The sequence below is a fragment of the Myotis daubentonii genome, chromosome 16 (genome assembly GCF_963259705.1).
Source record: "Myotis daubentonii chromosome 16, mMyoDau2.1, whole genome shotgun sequence".
Lineage (NCBI taxonomy): Eukaryota > Metazoa > Chordata > Mammalia > Chiroptera > Vespertilionidae > Myotis > Myotis daubentonii.
In genome coordinates, this window is record NC_081855.1 from 53,908,816 (window position 1) to 53,929,736 (window position 20,921).

General features: G+C 59.3%; 1 protein-coding gene across 6 annotated transcripts in view; it reads left to right on the forward strand.

The window, feature by feature from the left end:
* Positions 1-20,921, forward strand: part of TMEM104 (transmembrane protein 104) — a 42,604-nt gene that overhangs the window by 16,449 nt on the left and 5,234 nt on the right. For 3 of the 6 annotated variants that reach the window (XM_059671108.1, XM_059671107.1, XM_059671109.1), the window contains exon 9: positions 15,739-15,832. The exons of the other annotated variants lie outside the window; for them this stretch is intronic. In XM_059671108.1, coding sequence (XP_059527091.1) covers positions 15,739-15,832 — 94 coding nt within the window. The remainder of the gene's footprint in view (positions 1-15,738; positions 15,833-20,921) is intronic. 6 annotated transcript variants of the gene reach the window in all.

Here is a 20,921-nt window from a genome sequence, read left to right on the forward strand (position 1 = left end):
GAGATACGGAGCCTGGGAATCTTGGCTGCTGCCGTTGGCCGGGTGAATTATTTAGAAGCATCATCACTGTCTTACTCGATTGTTCCTGCACTTCTTCCTGCAAACCTTCCACATCCCTGAAGCCTCGCTCCCCGAATCTCAATAACTCCGACCGAACAGAAGGAACCTTCAGGAAAGCAGACGGGCATTAATTACTGCCTTCGCCACCCAGATACGTGCTTATAGCTCCTACAGCTAATTGCCACGGGGCCTGCAAAAGCTGTAGAAACAGGAGGGGGGCGGGGAGCGGACACGGCCTGTTCTCTCTGGGCTATTGCTGCCTCCCACCCTGCCCACTGCTGGGGGCTCGGGGCTGCTGGAACGTCTGCAGTTCCGACGTGCTTCCCCCCCCCCCCCTTTGGAGAGTTCACGGCAGGGGGGCCGTGCCTTTGTCTCCAGAGTTACCTCACAGCTTTGCCACACCTGGCTGCTGCAGGACAGTGTCTCCCGACCCTAAGTACTGGGTGCTCTGCGTCCCTTTTTCTGAGATGGGAGGGGCAAAGCGAGTGGAGGAGGGGTCGGCAGGTGTGGGTTTCTTCCTGAGTCCCGGGCTCTCTGTTGCTTGTGATGATGGCATCTTCCCCAGCGGCCTCTTTGGATCATGGGGAACCAAGGTCGCCCTTCCCCTTGCCCCCCAGTCACCCTCGTTGTCCTTCCCTTCTGGAGGCTCCCGTGCCCCTCTCTGTGCCCCTCTCTACCAGCTGTTTCTGACTTTGCTGCCAGCCAGGCTTCACCCAAGTGTCGGGCAAGGCAGCGAGCAGACTAAAAGCGCCCTTCCCACCCCGGCACAGCCCTCTCTGTCCTGGGCAGAAGGTGCACCTGTCTGGGCCTGCGTGTTTGAAAGGGCCTCCTGGTGACCACTCCTTCATTGCTATTCTGGGACAGTATGTTCTGGGGATAAAGGTACAGGCTTTCATTTTGCGGTTTAATTTTCAGAGCCTGCTGCGTTGCACACGCAGAATGAGAATATTGGGGATATTAACTCCGTGTGCGGCGTCAGGACCACACACAGGGAGGGAGCTTTCTCTCCCAGCAGCTCCCGGTCCCCTCTCCAAGCCCTTGACCTTAACGAATGGAAAATTCCTCCTCCCCTTGCACCTGGCGACCCCACCCACGCCCTGTGAGTGCAGTGCAGCCGACGTGAGTTTCTCCCTCTCCCTCCTCGGAGGGGCCGCATCACAGGTGCTGGGAGGTGGGGGTCCTGTGAGTCAGGTGGCTCCCCAGGGCGCCCCAGCAAGTGGCCGCAGCTGGAGCCAGCAGCGACCCAGCCCTGTTATGAGGACCCATGAGAACTGACATCAGGACCTACTTTCAGGCCTCAGCGTCTCAGGACCCACCCGCCGCCCCTCCTGCTCCTTTGGAGGATCAACTAGCAAAGTGCTCTTTCAAACCCGCAACCTTGCCTCCGGGCTGGGATATCTTGGGATGCTTTCTGCAGAGCTTCTGCAGCTTTGGTAGCAAACAAAGCCAGAATTTAGCATTTCATTCCTTCCTCTACAGTGAGCAGGCGCCAGGGACCGTGGTGAAGTGCTAGGATGCTCCGTAAATCAGTCCAGTCCAGGCTCAGACTGTCCCCAGTGCCCGGGAACCAGAACATGGGTCGCAGTCCCCGAGAGTCAAGGGCACGGCCAAGTGTTCCTGTTTCGCTTCCTCATACCCACTGTGCTTCCCAGCCTGCTCTTCACCTCCTCTGCCCAGGGCCTGGGCCCCGTCACTGCCTCCTCCTTTGCAGTGTCAGAGGGAAGCCTGGGGGGACAGTGGGACTCCCCAAGTGCTGAAGGCTCCTGTCCAGTCACAGGAGCAGCAACCGCCATTCACAGGTGGATAGGGGCTGCTGGGTTACCAGCAGCCCAGCAGGCACGGGCCGAGCAGAGCTGGGAGCGCAGATGGCAGAGGGAGCTCATCCCGGCTGGAGACTCGGCCGCACACGGCGGTATTGGGGGGTGGGGGGGGCTCGTGGGCTGCCTTGGAACAGGGTAAGGTCACCCTGGCTTGCCACCCTGCCTTGAACGCAGGAGCTGTGAGAGCCACCTCCAGGGCATGGGCGACCAGGGAGAGAGATGCAGGTGCCTGGCCAGTGACCCGCCACCCTCTGCCGGACAGAGGGCTTCTCCCCAGACTCCCTCCGGAAATGCCCCTGAAGAAGCAGGTGTGTGTTGGGGGCCGAGGGGGAGTTCTGCCTGCTGGACTCTCTCTTCCTAGAGCAGAGAGTCTGAGAACCGACTCAAGGCAACATCAGAAGGGTCCCCGGGCCTTCGCTGAGAATCCTGGGTTCTCTTTCTCTGCCGGGAGGCGTGTCCTCCGATTCCCTCTTGGGTCCTTCTTACTCGGCGACACTTCCCACTGACCATTTGCAGCACTTAAACCAGTGTGCAGCCCGCTTTTCAAACCAGCTGGTTCTTTCCTAAAACAGTACTGTCTGAGGGGGACGCATCCTTTGGGGGGCTCTAAGGGAGCATTGCACCCCGGGCAGTGGTGTGCCAGGCCGTGACTGGTCCTCCCTGCTGGGGTTTGTCTTGCATTGGCGTAGCACGTTGCCAGCTACCTTATCGTTTCTGATTTGGTCCTCGGGTCACGCAGTAAGGTCCGTGACATCTTATCCCCATTTTACAGCAGGGAAAAAAAAAAAATCTGAGGCTTGGAGGCTGTGACTTCCCCCGGGGCCACAGAGCTGAGGCAGAGCCTGGGGCCCTGCTCCTCGGCCTCTCAGCCACGTCCTCTGGCCCGGGCGACAGACCTGCTCAGCTAGCAGGGCAGCCCCGCTGCCAGGCCCAGGGAGGAGGGGGCCAGTCGCACGAGGAAGGTGCCTGTGCAGTGATCCGCGTCCGCACATCCTGCGCCACCGGATTGATTAGCTGTCGCTCCGGCCGCCCCTCGCTCGGCTCCTAGATAGTGAAGCGGCGCTGGAACAGAAGGCGCCTTCCCAAGGACGTGTCCCTCCCTGCCACGTCCCCCTCTGTTTTTCCAGCATCGCCGCCGTGCCCTGGGGCTGTGACATCTGCTAATAAGTGGGTCACCGCTGCCATCACTTGAACACGTATTCTTACCAGTTATGGGGCAGGAGGTGGCCTAGAGGCCTCAGGACCAGTGAGGGGGGAGGTTGGTGTGGAGCAGGTTTCAGCAACAGCAGTGACTTCACAGGACGTGGAGACTCGGGGACACTGCTGTTCACCTGCAGGGGCAGGCGCCCCAGAGCACAACTCCAGCAGGATACGGCATCAGTGCGTGTTTGCACGGTGGGGGCGTCTGGTGGGGTGGCTGAGTCTGGAGACAGTCCTACGCTCAGTGAACGGCCGGTGGCAGCTTCCCTCTCTGGCTGGCACCCCCACCCCCAAATATGAAGCAAGCCGAGAGGAGATTCCGGGCTGCCTGGGGCATCCGAGCACCTCCTTCAGAGGAGGGTGCCTGTTCGGGGACCTACCAGGGAGGCCCACCTTGTTTCTTTCCCTTTCATTTTCCCTCCCACAATGCACTTCTTGTCAGCTCCTCCTCGTTCAGTTCTGGAGGCTCCCGAAAGGGGGGTGTGGTCTTGCCTCTCACTCTTCTCCCCACTTGCCCGTGGGAAGATGCCAGTCACGCTGGGCGGCCACTGTAGGTGCGGCAAGCGGAGCGGCTCTCCTGGCCACGCCCCTGCCCGGCCAACCCCAGGAGCGTGGTCTGCAGTGCCTTCCACCAGCTCCTCTGGCCTGTGTGGGCGTGACCTCTGGGAGGACCCCTGTCCCCGTGTACGGCCCCCTCCCCTCAGTTGCTGACCCTCTGCTTTCATCTCATGATCCCGGGTCTCAAGAAAGAATGAATTTCTGCCCACATCCCCAAATGCGTGAACCCACTACCCAAACAGTCCCCTCTGATGCTGAGGGAACCTGAACTTCAGCCAGCGATCAGCACTCGGATTGAAATGGCTGACGTTAAAGGATTAGCTGCTCTCTTTCTTTTTCAAGAAAATCAATAATACAGGGACAGGCCGGTGTTTTTCTTTCTGTCTTTTTTTTATTTTCCTGTGGAGCTGTCTGTGTATCTCGTCCCGGGAGTGGCTCCTTGTGGCTTGGTGTGCTTCCCAGCCCCAGCCCCAGCCTTTCTAGATAATCCCGATTACTCTGTCACTCACCCCAGCGCCGTGCTTGTCTAGCACACTGTCACCAAGGGACCTCGTGAGTCCCCACTATCTCATCACCCCACTGCCGCTGCTCGGTCTGGGCACCGCCGCCAGCCTTCCCCGGTGCCTGCCCCGCTGCTGCCCAGCATTGCTCTGGGCCAGCCCCCCCTTTCCCAGGAGGTGGGGTCGCGCCTCCCTGAGCCCCAGTACCACCGTCTGGGCGCCTTTGGGTGTTTGGCCCGCTCCCTCCAGCTCAGTGAGAGAGTTGTTCTCTGCCGTGGTCGGTACCTGCCCCCCAGCTTAGAGGACGATGCTCAACCCCCGCGCCCCTTTCTCCACGCTCCCAGTAAAGACACCAGGTCATGGGAACCTGGATCACTAGCCCGTGGGCGTGGTTTCTGCTGGACAAGCCCCCGCCCCTCCCGCAGGCCTCAGACGCTGCCCTTTGGCCTTAGTCGAGGTCCTGCTGAGTAAAGGGAACATGGTTCTGGCTCTTGAATTTTGCCCCAGACCCCGTCCCCACGCTGGCAGTGTAAGTGCCCCCCTGCCCCGTCTCCATCTCCGTGGTCTGGAGAGTAATGAGTAAGTACATCTTGCAAATACCACTCGCCCGAGCAAGCCGGCTTTGTTCCTGGGCAGTGGGAAGAGGTCCGTTTGACTTGTCTGGTTTCTCACCCTTTCTCCTGGTTTCTCACCCTTTCTCCTTGTGCCATAACCTTGCCGCTGCCCCAAGCATACTCAGCCTTACTCAGCGACGCTTAATAAACCCCATTATATGAATATCCAAATGCATAAAGCAAGCTAGGGGGTGGCGATGATCGGTTACAAAATGAGTCGTTACTTTACGGCAGGGCTGCCCCGGGTTCCTCTTCAGCGCTTAGTCCCCTCGTGCGTGCGTTTAAAACGTTACTCCGTGAAGATGGAGCCTTTATGAATTGGACATTCAGAAGCCCGGCTCTTGTCGAGAGAGGCCTCCACATGTTCACGCGCAAAAGTGCAGAAACCTGAGCCCCAGTTCCGGCAGAAATAGGCATCGTGGGCAGCCCCCCGGCAAGAGAGCGCTGGGGACACGCGCGGGCTGGAGGCTCCGTGGAGCCTAAGGACATGCCCACGGCCCACGCCCCTGCACAGGCCAGCTTGTTGGGAAGCTTCCAAACCCGCCTCCGCGGGGAGCCTCACCCCTGCGGGGACCTTCCGCACTGCGCTTTTCTGGGACTGTTTTTATCGCACGTCACCCCGGTCCAGGCAGCTCGGAGCTGGAGGCTCCAGCCTTCCCTATCAGGGAGTCGCCCGTCGGGGTGCAAGTGTGTGTTCAGTCTTTGCCCCTCGGAAGCTGCTCCAGGCGAACTCCTGCCGCGCTGCCACCAGCCGTCTCCGCTCTGCGGCCCTCGCATCCACACCTCCATTTCTGGGCCAGGAGCTAAAAATGGCTTTGTATTCTATAAGGAAATGTCCTGGTCGTTGATTTCAGATCCCTTGCTCCCCCCCACCCCCCCCTCTTTTTTTTTTTTGCTTTCCCAAAAATGCAAGGAAAAACTGTAGTCCAGCGGTTCTCAACCTGTGGGTCACGACCCCTTTGGGGGTCGAACAACGCTTTCACAGGGGTCGCCTAAGACCATCAGAAAACACATATATAATTACATATTGTTTTTGTGATTAGTCACTATGCTTTCATTATGTTAAATTTGTAACAATGAAATTGGGGGTCACCACAACATGAGGAACTGTATTAAAGGGTCGCGGCATCAGGAAGGTTGAGAACCACTGCTGTGGTCTAAAGAATCCAGCAGCCTCCTTGTAGTTCTGAGTCATCTGGAATGTCCTTAAATGTTTTGTGCTAACTAGAATGAAAACGATGCCAAACCCCTTTCCTCCCCCGACTCGTGCCTCCCTGATGCTCAGCCTCCGTGGATGAGTGCAGGGTCCTGGGAGGGCCCTGCAGCACCCGGGGCTGCACCTCTCCCTGAAGGCAGCGCGCTCTGCCTTCCAGGGTGTCTGTCAGAAGCGGAATCTGGTGTCTTTCTGGAATGGTGCCCCAGGGCCTCGGCAATAATTGTTTAATTAAATAAAGCACTCGTTCCAAAGTAATAACCGTGCCCCTCCGTGGGGCTGGCTTCCTAGCCGGCAGCCTGCCTCGCAGACCGTGCAGAGGATAAAAGTGTCTGTGGCACGTTCTCCAGTCTGCAGGCTGGCCCCGAGGGCACAGCGGAGCGGAGAACCCCCGAGGGTCTACAGGAGCCGCAGAAAGGTGCCTGGGGCACGGGCATGATGGGCATGAGGCGGAGATGAGCAATTAGGGCGTGTATTAATGACTAATTGCTGATTAATTAGCATGAGCTCCGGATGCCGGTGGATTAGCTGAGAGTAGACCAAGGTCCATTTTAATAAGCCTGCAAGTGCAGGGGAGGTGCTGCGGGGGGTGTTGCTGAGCAGATGCTCTGTGGCATGTGTGAGCCCAGGGCACAGGCCCCGGCAGGGCATGGCGGGTTTGCCAGGGGAAGAACTTCCTGTAGGCGCGATTGAGACGTTCTCTGGAAACCGTGACAAGATCAGGGAAGAGGCTGCTGGGCCAGGTGCTGGGTGCTGCCCAGGGCTGGAGGACACACACACACACACACACACAACCTGGGGCATCCAAGCAGTTCTGGCACCTTCCTCCTCACCAATGCGGGCAGGTAACCGGCCTCAGGAGCCCGGCCCGCTCTTGCCCTTCCCCCAGGTCAGGGGTAGGAGCCTCCACTGTGTCTCAGAGTTTGGTTCCAGGACCAACTGGCATGAGAACACCTTCAGGCTCTGGTTAAAAGTAGAGATTCCTGCCCTAACCGGTTTGGCTCAGTGGATAAAGCGTCAGCCTGCAGACTTAAGGGTCCCGGGTTCGATTCCGGTCAAGGGCATGTACCTTGGTTACGGGCACATCCCCAGTAGGGGGTGTGCAGAAGGCAGCTGATTGATGTTTCTCTCTCATTGATGTTTCAAACTCTATCCCTCTCCCTTCCTCTCTGTAAAAAATCAATAAAAAAATATATATGTTTTTTAAAAAGTAGAGATTCCTAGGTCTCACCCCAGGCCCCATGGAGCAGAATCTAAGGCTGCAGGGCCAGGAATCTGCATTTGGACCAGTTCTGAGGAGGGTCCCCTAGAGAACCCTTCGCAGGCGTAAATGGTCCTGTCAGCCTGGCTTCCCTTAGAGCAGCGGTTCTCAACCTGTGGGTCACGACCCCTTTGGGGGTCAAACGACCCTTTCACAGGGGTCGCCTAAGACCATCGGAAAACACATATATAATTACATATTGTTTTTGTGACTAATCAGTATGCTTTAATTATGTTCAATTTGTAACGATGAAATGGGGGGGGGGGGTCACCACAACATGAGGAACTGTATTAAAGGGTCGCGGCATTAGGAAGGTTGAGAACCACCGCCTTAGAGAATGGCTGCCCCAGTGTATCTGTGAAGGCAGCAGCCAGAGGCCTCCTGGGCCTTGCCCCTACCAGGGACAGACGGTGACCAGGTTATGAGTAAACCCTGGGGTCCATGCCTCAGGCACTCAGTGCAGACAGACAGTGTTGCCTGCTCTGATGGGACGCTTCCAGACTCTTAGAGCTCCGGCACCATCCCTTTGCCAGCGGCTGCCTTGTTACCTGGGACTGACAAGTGCCTCTGGGGTCCCTACGGATGGTGCTCTGGGCTTCCTCTCGGAGCCCGCCGTGTGCCAGTCACTGAGTGTCCACGAGGGAGGACGCTGGGGCTGTTGGTGTAGTTTCCGTAGCCAGTTCCACAGAGCAGTTAATCAGCTCGCCTGGCGTGCTGTCTCCTGCCTTCCCACCTCCAAGGTTACTCAGTGCCGGCAAAGACTCCTGTTCCAATCCCGCTCTGTGCGGGTCTATTTCGAGGTCGCACGTCAGCGGGGAAGGGGTGGAGCCAGCTGGGCTCCCGTGTTCTGGGCACCTGACTCCCTTCCCTCCCTGCCCCCAGCTCCAGCTCGGCACCCCCACTGCCCTTCCTGCTCAGAGACAGCGGTAGAGCTAGAGCGAGTGAGGAAGGGAAGGAGCAGAGAGCATCTGCAGTGATCACCTGGCACCTCTCCTCGAGCGGCTCGAGCACCAGGCAGTGGAGGTGACAGAGAGCGATGGCTCTGCCTCCTCATAGGCACCACAAGCAATCAGATTCCTACGGGAAACTAGAGATGCAGACAGACAGCCCTGCAGGCTGAGGCCCATGGGGCGCGCACACCGCTCATCACCAAGGGTGTCTGAGCAGCCGGGTTCCTGGCAGGCAGGTGGTGGCGAGGGCCGGGGGTGGGGGAGCTTTTTTCCAAGGGGACTGAGGGACAGGATTGATGGCCCAGAGGCTCCCCACGCCCTCCCAACCCCCCCGTCACTCATGACACAGTCCATGGGGTACAGAGCACTCCTGACCTACCTGTTCCCAAGTCCTGGTGTTCTAAGGACCTGTCAGGACCAGCTGGCCCCCCTCCCCAATGGCCGTTCCCAGCCCTGAGTCGTGTGGCCAGGCAGGTGAGTTCCTCCAGCTTTCTCTGTGCAAGGCAGCCACCCGCCTCCCGCAGGCCAGCCCTCCAGGAACAGCCCTGGGGGAACCGTGTGCCCGTCTCTCCCTTGGCTGGCATTCCGCATAAACGGTTTGATTCTCCACCACAGGTTTCAGTGGCTGAAAGTGAGAGCCAGTAAACTGAGCCTCAGTCCCGGGAGTTGTCATCTTTGCGTCTGCTCACTCAGCCCACGGAGAGGAGCGAGGTCGCTGCTCTCTCTGAGCTTCCAAACTCCCCGCGGGGAAAGCCCTGCCTCCCCTATAGACCCGTTTCCTTTGGCCACGGAGGGTTTATCGCTGCCTGCCCTGGACACGTCACCTTCCTCGCACCGGTCCCCTGGGGCTCGCTGCGGGGACCTGAGGGCGTAGTCACGCATTTACCACCGCAGCCCAGCTGGGTGGACAGGCACGTTCTCAAAGGACGAAAGTCGTTTCAAACCTCCCCTCAGCAGAGAGGACCCCCACGCAGGGGACGCACTGTGTGCGTCCACAGTCCTGCTCCCTGGTGTCCGCCCTGGCCCTCCCAGCATGAGGATGGCCCGAGGTCATGGTATTTCATTCTTTCAGCCCTAGTGACTCCATGCATCCGACTGTCGTGTCCCTGCTCAAAACCCTTCAGAGGCGCCTCTGTACAAGGCGGTGTCTGAATTCACGTGGCACAGTCTGCTCCAGTCTCCTTCTGGGACTCTCTCACCACTGCCCCACCTCGCTGGCCCATGTCCTCCGAAGATGCCATTCAGGAGCCTTGCTTCCTGCAGACGGAGCTCGGATCCCTGCCCGAGACTCCTGCAGCACACGCCTGTCCCCTCCCGCCATGGCCTTCCTGGGACCTGTTCATGGGACTTGTGTGCGTGTGCCGCTGCTCTACCTCACTGAGCTCTGCGGGCAGGGCTCTCCTTACCCACCTTTGTGTCTGGAGCCAGCCTGGGGCCTCACAGCGACTCGCTCCGGGAATGTCTGAGTGGATGAGACCGCCCTCGGGTGGCCTGCCACCGCTGGGTCTGTGGGCAGGTTCTTCCGTCAGCCCTCGACCTGCTCACGCCCAGGGCTCACCACAGCTGGCGGCCACCACTCCAGCCAGAAAAACTCCATGTCTCGCCGGCCCCTGCCTTTGGGACAGGAGGTGGAGGGGGCTCACCACCCATCTGTCTCTCTGACTTCTCTTTGGTGCCTGCAAGGTGAGCAGTGAGGTGTTAGAGCAGGTGTCAGATCTGGTTCTCCAGGCACAGGCCCCAGCCTCCCGCCTCCCACCTGTTTCACGCCCCTTCCCACAGCCTCAGGCACACGCACCTCGGCCCCACCCCGCGCCTTGTCATGTCCTGAAGCCCACCTCGTTCAAGTCCGGCCTGTCTTTTCCCCTGGACACGGGGCGTGCTCTCTCACGCAATGAGGAGCCAAGCTGTCCTTTATAAACCCCGGTGGCTGACAGTCATTGAGTGAGTGACTGTGTGGGTTTTCCACAATATTTATCTTTTCCACCCAAACCACAAAGGTTGTAGCTTGGGCATCAAATCCTTGGAATTCTGCCCACCATCCAGTACCATCTGGCCTTTCAGCTGCAAAAGAGACAACACACGTCCACAGTCTTGTCCAATAAGAAGGCCAGGGGGACCGCAGCGGTGCCAGGCGGACGCCTTTGGGCCGGCCCAGCCCCCGAGGGGCCTGGGGGGGATAGACCCTCCAGGGCATACTCACCGCCTGTGGGCAGGCAGGGACGCGCCCTAAAGAGGGACCGGGCAGGGGGCCTGAAGCCCGTTGTCCCTCCCGGGTCCTCGCTGCCTCGGAACTCGCCTCCCTCTTTTGGATGAAGCCCCAGACGTTGTCACTCTCGTTGGGAAAATAAAAACGCCCAAACCAAAATGCTCAGAGCCACGCGAGCAATAAAAATAGAATCCTTGAAGTCTTCACTGCACTTCAAGGACGCGTGGAAAGTTCAGCTCCCGGGGAGGGAGGGGCTCCCGCTGCGCTGCCATTAACCCCAATTAGCTCTTACCCCCCAGCTCCCCACAAGGACAGCCCTGTAGTCTGGGCATCAGTTTCTTGACCACTTAGTCTTAGAGTCACCTCCAGGGGGGTCCAGACCACGCAGCTGTGCCATCGGCACGCTGCGCCCCAGCTAGCCCCGACCCCCAGCCTGCCTCGCCGTGTGTCGGAGTCCGCAGTCAGCACTCGCCATGCAACCTTCTAAGACCTGTTGCTTCCTCACCCTGTTACAGAGCGCGGGAAGGCGGGAAGGCGCTAATTGACCCGCTGGCAGGAGGGGTGAAGGGGAAGCCAAGGCCTGAATTCTTGGCTCCTGGAAGCTCCATCTCACGACACGGGAGCCACAAACAAACCCTTTATTTTCACAGGGAAATAAAACTGGCCATCGAGCAAGTCAGCTTCAGTTTTATTTATTTTTAATATATTGTTATTGATTTCAGAGAGGAAGAAAGAGGAAAAGAGATAGAAACATCTGCCGAAACCGGTTTGGCTCAGTGGATAGAGCGTCGGCCTGCGGACTGAGGGGCCCCAGGTTCGATTCCGGTCAAGGGCATGTACCTGGGTTGCGGGCACATCCCCAGTGGGAGATGTGCAGGAGGCAGCTGATCGGTGTTTCTCTTTCATCGATGTTTCTGGCTCTCTGTCTCTCTCCCTTCCTCTCTGTAGAAAATCAATAAAATATATTTTAAAAAAAAAAGAAAGCTAATTTTAAAAAAAAAAGAGAGAGAGAGAAACATCAATGAGAGAGAATCATTGATCGGCTGCCTCCTGCACACCCCCCACTGGGGACCGAGCCCACAGCCTGGGCATGTGCCCCTGACCGGAATCAAACCCGGGACCCTTCAGTCCGCAGGTCGATGCTCAATCCATTGAGCCAACCCGGCCAGGGCCAGCCTCAGTGTTAGAGGCACCACGGAAGCAGTGCCTTCGCGCCTCATGGCCACTGCTGGCCTCACGACCGTTGGCGTTCGTCCCCAAGGATGCTGCCCTTAGCTCACGTCTGGGTCAGGGGACGGACTGGGAGGAATAACCCCGGCTGACTGTCCTGTCTTCTAGAATATTCCCTCACGGTTACTTGTTGCAGAAGGTAATTGGTTACCGTGCTTAGGGCATTTGTCCTGTGTAGTGGCCGTCACTGTAGCACGTCCTTCCCTTCTATCATCCCTTTCCTCCAAGAACAGCGCGCTCTCTATCGCCTCCCCGCTTGAGGGGAGAGACATGGACTGCACACAAGGGGACCTGCAGCCCTGGGATGCGACGCCATCCCGGGACAGCTTGGACACGGCGGGGTGGTCAGCAGGAGCAGCTGGGGAGACAGGGCCGAGGCTGATGAGATGGATCCGCAGGCGGAAGGCGGGGCCCCGAGGGTGTGCAGTCTGTTCGCTGGGGTTCAGTTGGGGATTGGCTCCTAGCTTTAAGTTTCCGTTTTGTTTCTCTGACCAGGGAAACATGAAGAGGAATTTGGGGGTGGGGAGAGAGGCATCGAGCTGCTTTGCTTTTGTGCTGATGTTGACACGCGCACCCCCACTTTCCCATTTTGTGCAGTTAAGCAAAGACACAGTGCGTGCCTGTCCTGGGCTCTGGGTGTGCAACAGGACTGAGTGGCGCTGGAGCCTTCCCCCCGCAGTGCGGTGGGCTGTAGGGGTAACACTCGAGTCGGAGGGAGGCAGGTGGGGGACGCAGCTCCATCTCAGCACATCCGAGCTGAGCCCCTGACTTACAGATCCACCTCTTAGGGAGCATCGCGTGTGGCTCCCATTCCCTAGCGGGTGCTGGCTTTTTATTTCTTCTTTTTTAAAAGGAAAGGGCCGCAGGTGGTTGTACTGCGTTCAGAGATGAGTTCTGTCCATGCTGGACCATTGGGACGCTGGGGCCCTTCTGTCCCCTGTGCCCCGCCCCCTTTCTTCCTGAAGACCTGGCAGCCCCACGCTGCTGCTCTGGATCCTCCGTCCTTCCCCAGTCGGAAGCAGCCCTGCCATTGCCCAGTCGGCTCTGGCTCATTTGCAGAGGACACCTGTTCTGCGATGAGCCCCAGCTTGTGCCGTGCGTCTGGGCCTGGGCGCACTCTGGTGTGGGAGCCAGCGGCCACGTGCAGGGGCTGCTGTGCGGCAGGAGGTCTGGGTGCACTTCCTCCGAGGGGCCCTGCACCCACCCTCCCCCGCGGCACGGTCAGCCTGTGGTCCTGAGCATTAAAAGAAAAAGAAACCACATCCCAGCTGCCGCCCAGCCATGGATGTCGCAGCTGCTGAGCAAACGGGGCTCCCAGAAGAGCCCTTCACCACCTGTTCCCACTCGGAGGCTAGAACTGGACACGGAGTGCCCGGCGCAGGCAGGGGCAGGCCCTCGTCTGCGGGCCTCTCCACTCTCCTCCTGTCACTGCACAGGCACCTCACGGGCAGCTCTTACTCTGCCTCCTCAAGATGAGATGTGTCCCTACGTGCGGTCTCTTTAACTAGGGCAGCGGTTCTCAACCTGTGGGTCGCGACCCCTTTGGGGGTCGAACAACCCTTTCACAGGGGTCGCCTAAGACCATCGGAAAACACATATATAATTACATATTGTTTTTGTGATTAGTCACTATGCTTTCATTATGTTCAGTTTGTAACAATGAAAATGCATCCTGCATATCAGATATTTACATTATGATTCCTAACAGTAGCAAAATTACAGTTATGAAGTAGCAACGAAAATAATTTTATGGTTGGGGGTCACCACAACATGAGGAGCTGTATTAAAGGGTCCCGGCGTTCGGAAGGTTGAGAACCGCTGTACTAGCGGATGCTCTCGTGGGCTGGGTCCCGTCCGACAGGCTTATATGAATGGCCTCCTGGGTGGTAGGGTCTGGATAAACCTCTGCTGGGAGGAGGACGAAGGTGGGTTCAGCAGGAGGTGGCCTCCTGGAGGAAGGGCCTGGGCAGCCTGCGGAGGCGGAATCCCCTGCCTGGGGCTGGCTCTGCTCCTACCGCTCCCCCCCATCCCCATGTTTACATAGCGGGACTTTCTAAAGCCCAGTCCTGAGCCTTCAGAGATGAGAGCTGCCCTCCCGCGTAGGCCACCCCCAGGAAACCCCCAGCACCCACAGCTGGAGCGCCCGTTTCAGTGGGAGACATCCCAGATCGGAGGCGAAAGGCTGACCACCTCGCCCCGGGCACAGTAGGCGTCCAGGTCAGGCCACGGTCACTGGGGGACTCTTGTGCCCAGTGGCTTCGTATGTGTCGTCCACATGACAACCCCTCCCATCCCTCAGAAGGAAGCTCATCGGTGGACGGTCTCCCTGAAGCCGTCATTTTCCTCAGTGACTCGCTGACGGCTGCTCACAGACTTGCTCGCGAAGTGGGGGTGATCCCGCCCCTTCCTGGCCCCCAGCCCCCTCCCTGGCCTGATGAGACGCTCTGTCTCCCCGGAACAGAAGCAGATCTGCTGCTGGGCCCCAGCGGAGCGGAAAGCTCTTGCCAGAAGCCTCCCAGCCCCGAGGACCACGGCCAGGCCCGCGACCCCCGCTAATTAGAGCCTTCTCAGCCGCCACTTTAGTCCTTCCTGCCATTCACTCGCACAGTGATGATGGGCTTGGATAAGAGGTCACAGCTTGTTCCACATCCTGCTCTCCGTGCCACGGGGGCGGTGGAGGGGCGGGCTCGGCCCCCCTTCTGTGGGGTCCCGCCTGCCTGGCACAGGGCAGACCCCGCAGCTGCGATATGTTCACCCAGATCACAGGACCGGGCCGGCTCCCCAGGGTGGGCCCCGCTCCCCACACTCGCCTTGGGAGCCGGCTGGCTGCGTCTCTCCGGCGAGTGTCATTAGCATTAACGTGGTAAAACGGCACCGTGTAAATGTTAATAAGGTCTGATGCCGCCGCCGCTTCCGAGTGGCAGATTGGAAATGGTGCCATCAGCGCAACGCCAACCAGCGGCGTTTCATTCCTCTCTCCCTGAGCACCCAATTTGGCGTGGAAATCCTGCCCTCCCCCTCCCAGCCCCAGGCTCCGCGGTGCCGCGTGTACCCCATTTTCTTTTGCAAAGAGGATTCGCATTTCCCTGTTAAGACAGGCTTTGGATTTCTTCATTTTTTTAAAGTAAACATTCGCTCTCCCCTGTTCTCCCAAGAGAAGGAACCGAGGAGCCCGCAGTGCCCCCTCTCGATCCGGCTCCCCACTCCCAGACTCTCCACGCCCCCTCCAGGGTGCGGCCCGGCTTTTCTAGGCCTGGGGTCCTTCTCCGAGGACCTGCCCTGGAAGCCAGGGGCTGATCTCCCTGCTTCCCCTTCTGTCAGGTAAAAACATTGCTGGTTGCCCGGCTGGCGTGGCTCAGTGGTTGAGCATCGACCTATGAACCAGGAGGTCACGGTTCGATTCCCAGTCAGGGCAAATGCGCCCTTACGGCTCGATCCCCAGTAGGGGGTGTGCAGGAGGCAGCTGATTTGTGATCCTCTCTCTCCCTCTCCCTTCCTCTCTCTGAAATCAATAATAATATTTTGTAAAAAAACACACACAAAACATCGCTGGTTAATGACATCCTGATTGAGCCTTTCCTCTGAGCCCTTCAGAATGGCGCCCCCTCCCCTCCACTGTGTTGTCAGGACCCTGCCCCCTCCTCCCAGGAAGCCTTGAGTGCCCGAGGCAAGGCGAGGCATGGCTGGTGCCACTTCCCACCCTCCTCTTCCTGCCGCCTCAGACCTAATCCACACTCGTGCCCACTCAGTGCCAGGCCGTGCCTCCCTCGTCAGTGTTTGCTGAAGATAAGTGAATGGGTGACGTCCCCAGGGTGTCGCCTGGGACTTGCCTGGAAACCCCTTTCCAGAAGTCTCAGGACAGTGAGTCTGAGGACGGGCAGAGAAGCGTGGCTCTGGCTCCTGTGCGCATGACACAGGAAACACACAGATGCTGTCTGATCCTGGGGAGCCTCTGCAGTCCAGGTGCACCTGGGTCAGGACTGGCCCGGCCCCGGGCAGCGGCTGCGTGAACGGTGTGTGCTACACACACACACACACACACACACACACACACACACACACACACACGGCGTGCCTGGTGCGGCCCGGCCCCTGTGTCCCGCTCACTCCTGTGTTTGTCGCCCAGGCTGTCTTCACTCTCCTCCTGGGACCCTTCACCTTCTTTGACGTCCAGAAGACCAAGTACCTGCAGATCCTGACCTCCCTGATGCGATGGGTCGGTGAGTCTGACAACAGCTCCATCTCTCGCTTCTCCCCTCGGCCCTTCCTTCGCCCTCCGAGACAGCCAGGAACATGGTGCGGGTTCTGTGGGCTCCCCTCCCCGGGGGCAAGGAGGGGCCGTGCTCCACCTGCCTTCCTACTGGTGGGGAAATTCAGTCCCAGAAAGTTACATCACTTCACGATCAGGTAGTGTGGACGGAGCTGGAGCCAGGCCTGGGACTGCGGAGTCTGGGACCAGCCTCTTTCACACGCCCATGCCGGTCCCTCCTCACTGACCTGGACTGGAGGCTGGACCCCTGAAGGCCTGGGTCAGGGCCCTGCTCCCTTCAGGCATGAGAGCTGTGCCATAAACCAGCGGGTGTGGCGCCCCCCATCGCATCTCCAGCCACCAGGGTGTGAAGACCCCTCATCCACAGTGCCCTCTGACTGCCTGGCTCCCCTCTGAGCAGGAGCACTGCTTTCCTGGTGGGGGGTCTCCCCTTAAATCAGGTGTGTGGTGGGGTGCTCATTCATTCCTCCACTCCATCCTGCCAGCCACCCTGGCGGCCCGGGCTGCTGACCACCTGGACCCAGGACAAGAGGGTGTGGGCTCCCTGCTGCCCCCTCTGCTGGCACGTGCTCTGGGACCAGTTGCACACTTGGTTTTTTTTGTTTTAATATACATCTTATTGGTTTCAGAGAGGAAGGGAGAGAAGAGAGAAACATTAATGATGAAAGAGAATCATTGATTGGCTGCCTGTACACCCCACACTGGGGATCGAGCCCGCAACCTGGGCATGTGCTTTGACCGGGAATCGAACCCATGACCTTCTGGTTCATGAGTTGACGCTGCAGGCTTGTTTTGATCTAAAAGCAAAACCCACTGTTGCTGTTCTGGTGGGGACTCCCCCTTCCTGTGAAAGAGGATGGTCCCAGACTCCCTCTGACCCCCGTCCCCTGCTCCCTCTCCCAGGCGTCCGCCCCTCATCGCTCCGCGTTGCAGCCAGCGCTCAGCACTAGGTCATGACGAGCTCAGACAGTTTCTGATCCAAATGATTTCCAGCAGTTCTGGCACCTGCAGTCCTCTGGTCCCCACTCGCGATGACAGACCCCAGCGTAAGGGGACTTCCGCCTCACGGGAGTCCTGGCATCTTCAGCTGGAAGGGACGTGGCCGTGCTCCAGGCCGGCCCACCCTGCAGGCCATGGGGACGGGAGCTCCCGTTGGGAAGGCTCCCACGTGCTCAGAGCTGCTCAGTGGGGTCCTCAGTCAGTGCTGGGAGTTCTGCCTTGGCTTGAGCCAGGCCCCCCAGCCTGTAACCTCTTCCCGCTCTTGGTCCTTCCTTGCAAGGGAATAGGCGCAGGGCTGAGTGGTCTGGAGGGTGAGCTTTGGGGCCTCTGTAACTGGATGAGCCTGTCCGTCAGCCTCCATCAAGGTGAGGGACAGGAGGGCACCTGGGTGACATCTGGGTGAAGCGCGATTCCTGTCCGCCCCGCTCATGGGTCTGAGCTGTCCTCACCCACAGGCCCCACAGGCCCCACAGTCCTGGGTGAAATGACCACCTGGGGAAATGAGGGTCGCGCCAGCTCCAGGGGCACGGTGTGGGCATGGAGCCTCCCTGGGTGCAGGAGGGATTGTGACCAAAAGTCCAGGATCAGTGGCTGTGTCTGCGAACCCTAGTGACCTTCAGAAGGAGTTTTCTCAGGAAAGCAGCGTTTGAGGAAAAACCTTCTCCCTCCTGGCCTCGCTGGCTTAATCTGCTGTCCCAGCAGCCGGGCCCAAAGTCCTAAAAACCTAGCCCCACGGCTCGGGATTGGCTGTCCCTGACGTGCTGCCTTGGCGATGGAAAGGGGCTAGTTAAACACCACCGGTGCCCGGCCCTCTCCCTCTCATGAGGCGGCGGCAGGAGCAGGAGGTGGGGGAGGGACGCCGTGCGTTAGCTGGCATGATGGATTCCCGTGCCACCCACGAGGGGATGGCGCTGATAATGACCGTTAATGGCCTCTGCAGCACCCCAGTGCCTGTTCAGTGTAACAGTCCTCTGATGAGCAATACGCTCATTAGAAGAGAGAAGATTGTAAGAGGGTGGGGAGGAGGCTGACTGGATATGAGGCTCCCCCAGATTCGGGTCAGCACAGCCCCCACCTGCAGAGGAGAGGCAGGCCCCGGGGCCTCCAAGGGAGTGGAAACACCCTGACCGCCCCCCCCGCCCCCCCCAGCTGTTGGTGTCCTCGCACAGAGCGGAGTCGGAGGCTGGGTTGCTTTAGACAACCCACTGCTCTTTGCCAGGGCTCAGGCCACCCAGCCCGGTAACCCATTCCGCCTCTCTTTCTCCCAACCAGGGCCCCTCCCCCAGAGCAGCAGGGTGGCTGCTGTTTGGCGCAGGGACACAGTGGGAATCCTCGGGGTCCCCACACCCTGGAGGCCCCAGTCCTCCCAGGGGGGCAGCCCCTGAAGCGCAGCACGGCCGGTGGCAGTGGCCTGGAGAGGCATTGGGCTTTGAGAGGGTTTGAGGCGGAGCCCAGCTCGTGAAGGTCACCCACATCATGTTTGGGAGGTGACATTGTCTGGGCAGCGTCCTCTCCGCAAGTCATTTGCCTCTTTCCTCCCCTTGATCCGAGAGATAGCCAGCAGCCTGTCCTCCAGAGGCTCTGGGTGACGGCACCGGCAGTTTTCTCCGAGACAGACCTCTGGGCTTGGGAAGTCAACCTCTCACGTAAGAGAAGGTCGCCCAGTCAAGTCTAAAATGTAGCCCAGCCGAGGGGCCCATTCCCAGCAGGCACCGCAGCCCCCGGGGCACTTCTCCTGTGGAGCTGGAGGGAGACAGCAGCGGGCATCAGGGAAGATCGGGGATACCAAGCACCCTGGCCAGGCCGTCCCGCTGTGGGAGGGGCTGCCTGCCCCCTGGGGGTCTGCAGGCCGTTGGAAGGGGGGCTGTGGAGGGCGTCTTCTCTAGCCCAGGTGCACCCCAGGGGAGATTTCTAGAACCCCTCAAAGGCAGTGAGCACCAAAGCCTTGTCTCTCCTCAAGTCAGCACCAAGTTGTCAGTTATATGAACTTGCTTTTCACGTTGTCTTTGAAAAGCAGCTGCGTGCCGTGGCCCCGTGACCCTCCGGCACACTCCCCCTCGTCCCTCTCCCGCCTCAGGGCCCAGGCGTCTGACCGCGAGTGAGGCGCTCAGGGTGGCAGTAAGCTGGCTTGGGTTCTAGAGAAACAAAAGGGGAAAATGAGCAGCAAAGGAACTGGAAAATCATAGATGTACTGAGCCGGAAGCTTTCTTGTGCTTAATTAGGAATTTGTTCTGCCATCTGTTGAAACCCCAGGCGGGAGGACTGCAGGAGCCCGCCCCAAGCAGGCCCCGGAGCTCAGGGCCAGCCCTGCTTTCTCTGCACCCCCCGCCCTCCCTCAGCCATTAGCCGGAAGCCCCTCGAGCTGCCCCAATGGGACTGAGAGGGCTGGATGGCCTTTTCGAATAGCCACTTGTCGGCGAAAATGTCAGAACACGTAGGACAGGCACCAACCAGTGTTGATGCATTTCTTTTGCTCCCCACACAAGTCCTGGGGAGACCAGGCTGGTCAGTCTGGCAGACCCAGGCTGCAGATGCCTCTGAATTCACCCGTGCAAGGAGGGTCTCCGGTGGCCATACGGTCACTCACTCCCGGCAGCTGCTTCAGGTCAGCCATAGGCTCCCGAGCACACAGCATGGATTCCGGCCCGGGTGCCACCCCTGCCAGCCTCTCCCTCTGCACCTCCCGCCCGTGTGCGCTTCCTGAACAGGCCAGCGCTGGTCCCCAGGGCAACCCCACTGCCCTGGAGGAGGCCTGAGCCCCAGAGAAAGGAGAAGCAGCCCCCACACAGAGGTGCCGGAGGCTTCCTCTAGCTCCTCCCGCTCTCCCTGTCAGTGGCCAGCAGACCAGGGTCACTCAGAGAGCCGCAGCCCAAAGTGCTGTCCTTCGTGCCCCCAGGCCCAGCGGCTGTGGCTTTAGAGCCCACGCCCCAAGCCGCTCAAATGATGAGTGTAGACCAAGCATGTCAGACTCGCGGCCCGCAGGCAGCATGCCTCGTGTATGTGGCCCGTGTTAGCCTTTGAGTTTGTCATGCTTGGTGTAGACCTTTCCCGCCTGGGACACTGGCTGGGAGTGTCACTCCTTCACTCCCATTACCAGCTTTCCCCAGAGACGCCAGCAGACGCCTCCCAGCTGGGGACACGGACAGCTGGCTCTGCTCAGGGCGCCCCATTTGGCGTTATTAAAACACTGATTCTTTCTAATAAGCACTGCTCTGCAGCGCGGCTGCCCTCCTCGGTCTGGGTCTGGGCTGCTGGGACCCACGGGCTGCCTTCCCTCTGATTGTGTATTCAGAGCAGCCACCACGCATGGTGCTCGTCTCCTCTCTCCTCCGTCTCCTCCTTTCAAAGTGGGTCAGGCGTCCTCCTCCTCCCCGTGAGCCGGCGAGCGTCCGCGGATCAACCTGGGCTGCCTTGGGAAGTCCCTCGGCCCTGCCCTCCCACCCACCCTGGCAGGTGCCCCATATTTGTCCTCTAGTCCGAGGGGGGTGTGTAACTTGGTGGCCCAAGTGGCAGGTCTCCTCCTGGGGACCTTCACCCAGGAGGGAACATAGGGCTCTGGTTTCACCTGTCCCCGAATGATCTGTGGCCACATGCTGACCCCCCTGCAGATCCCTGACGATCTCGGCGGAGTGTCTCCTGCTGGGACTGCTCTGATCTGTCACCACCAGCCACCGGGGTCTCTGTCGGAGCCATCTGTTCACATCCTGTTGGTTCCGCACGCCAGCGTGGTGCACGAATTCCTTCACAGCCTCTCCCTCCGCGCGTGCTCCTCAGAGGGCAGGGAAGGACCCCCTTCCAAAGTGAGGATACCCACCGGCCCCTCTGGGCCACCGTCCAGGGCTCTCCTGGGCCCTGGAGCATCCAGCTTCTCTGGTCACACAGCCCGTGGAGGGGATCCAGGAAAACCTTTATGTGTATATTTCATTTTGGTCTTAATTTTATTCTTAGTTTTTGAAAAGTTCTCTCTGCAAACGCAGAGGTCAGTTTAAAGGAGAGGAACCCGGGGTTTCTATCTTAAGGCTCTTGGGGTAGAATAGACA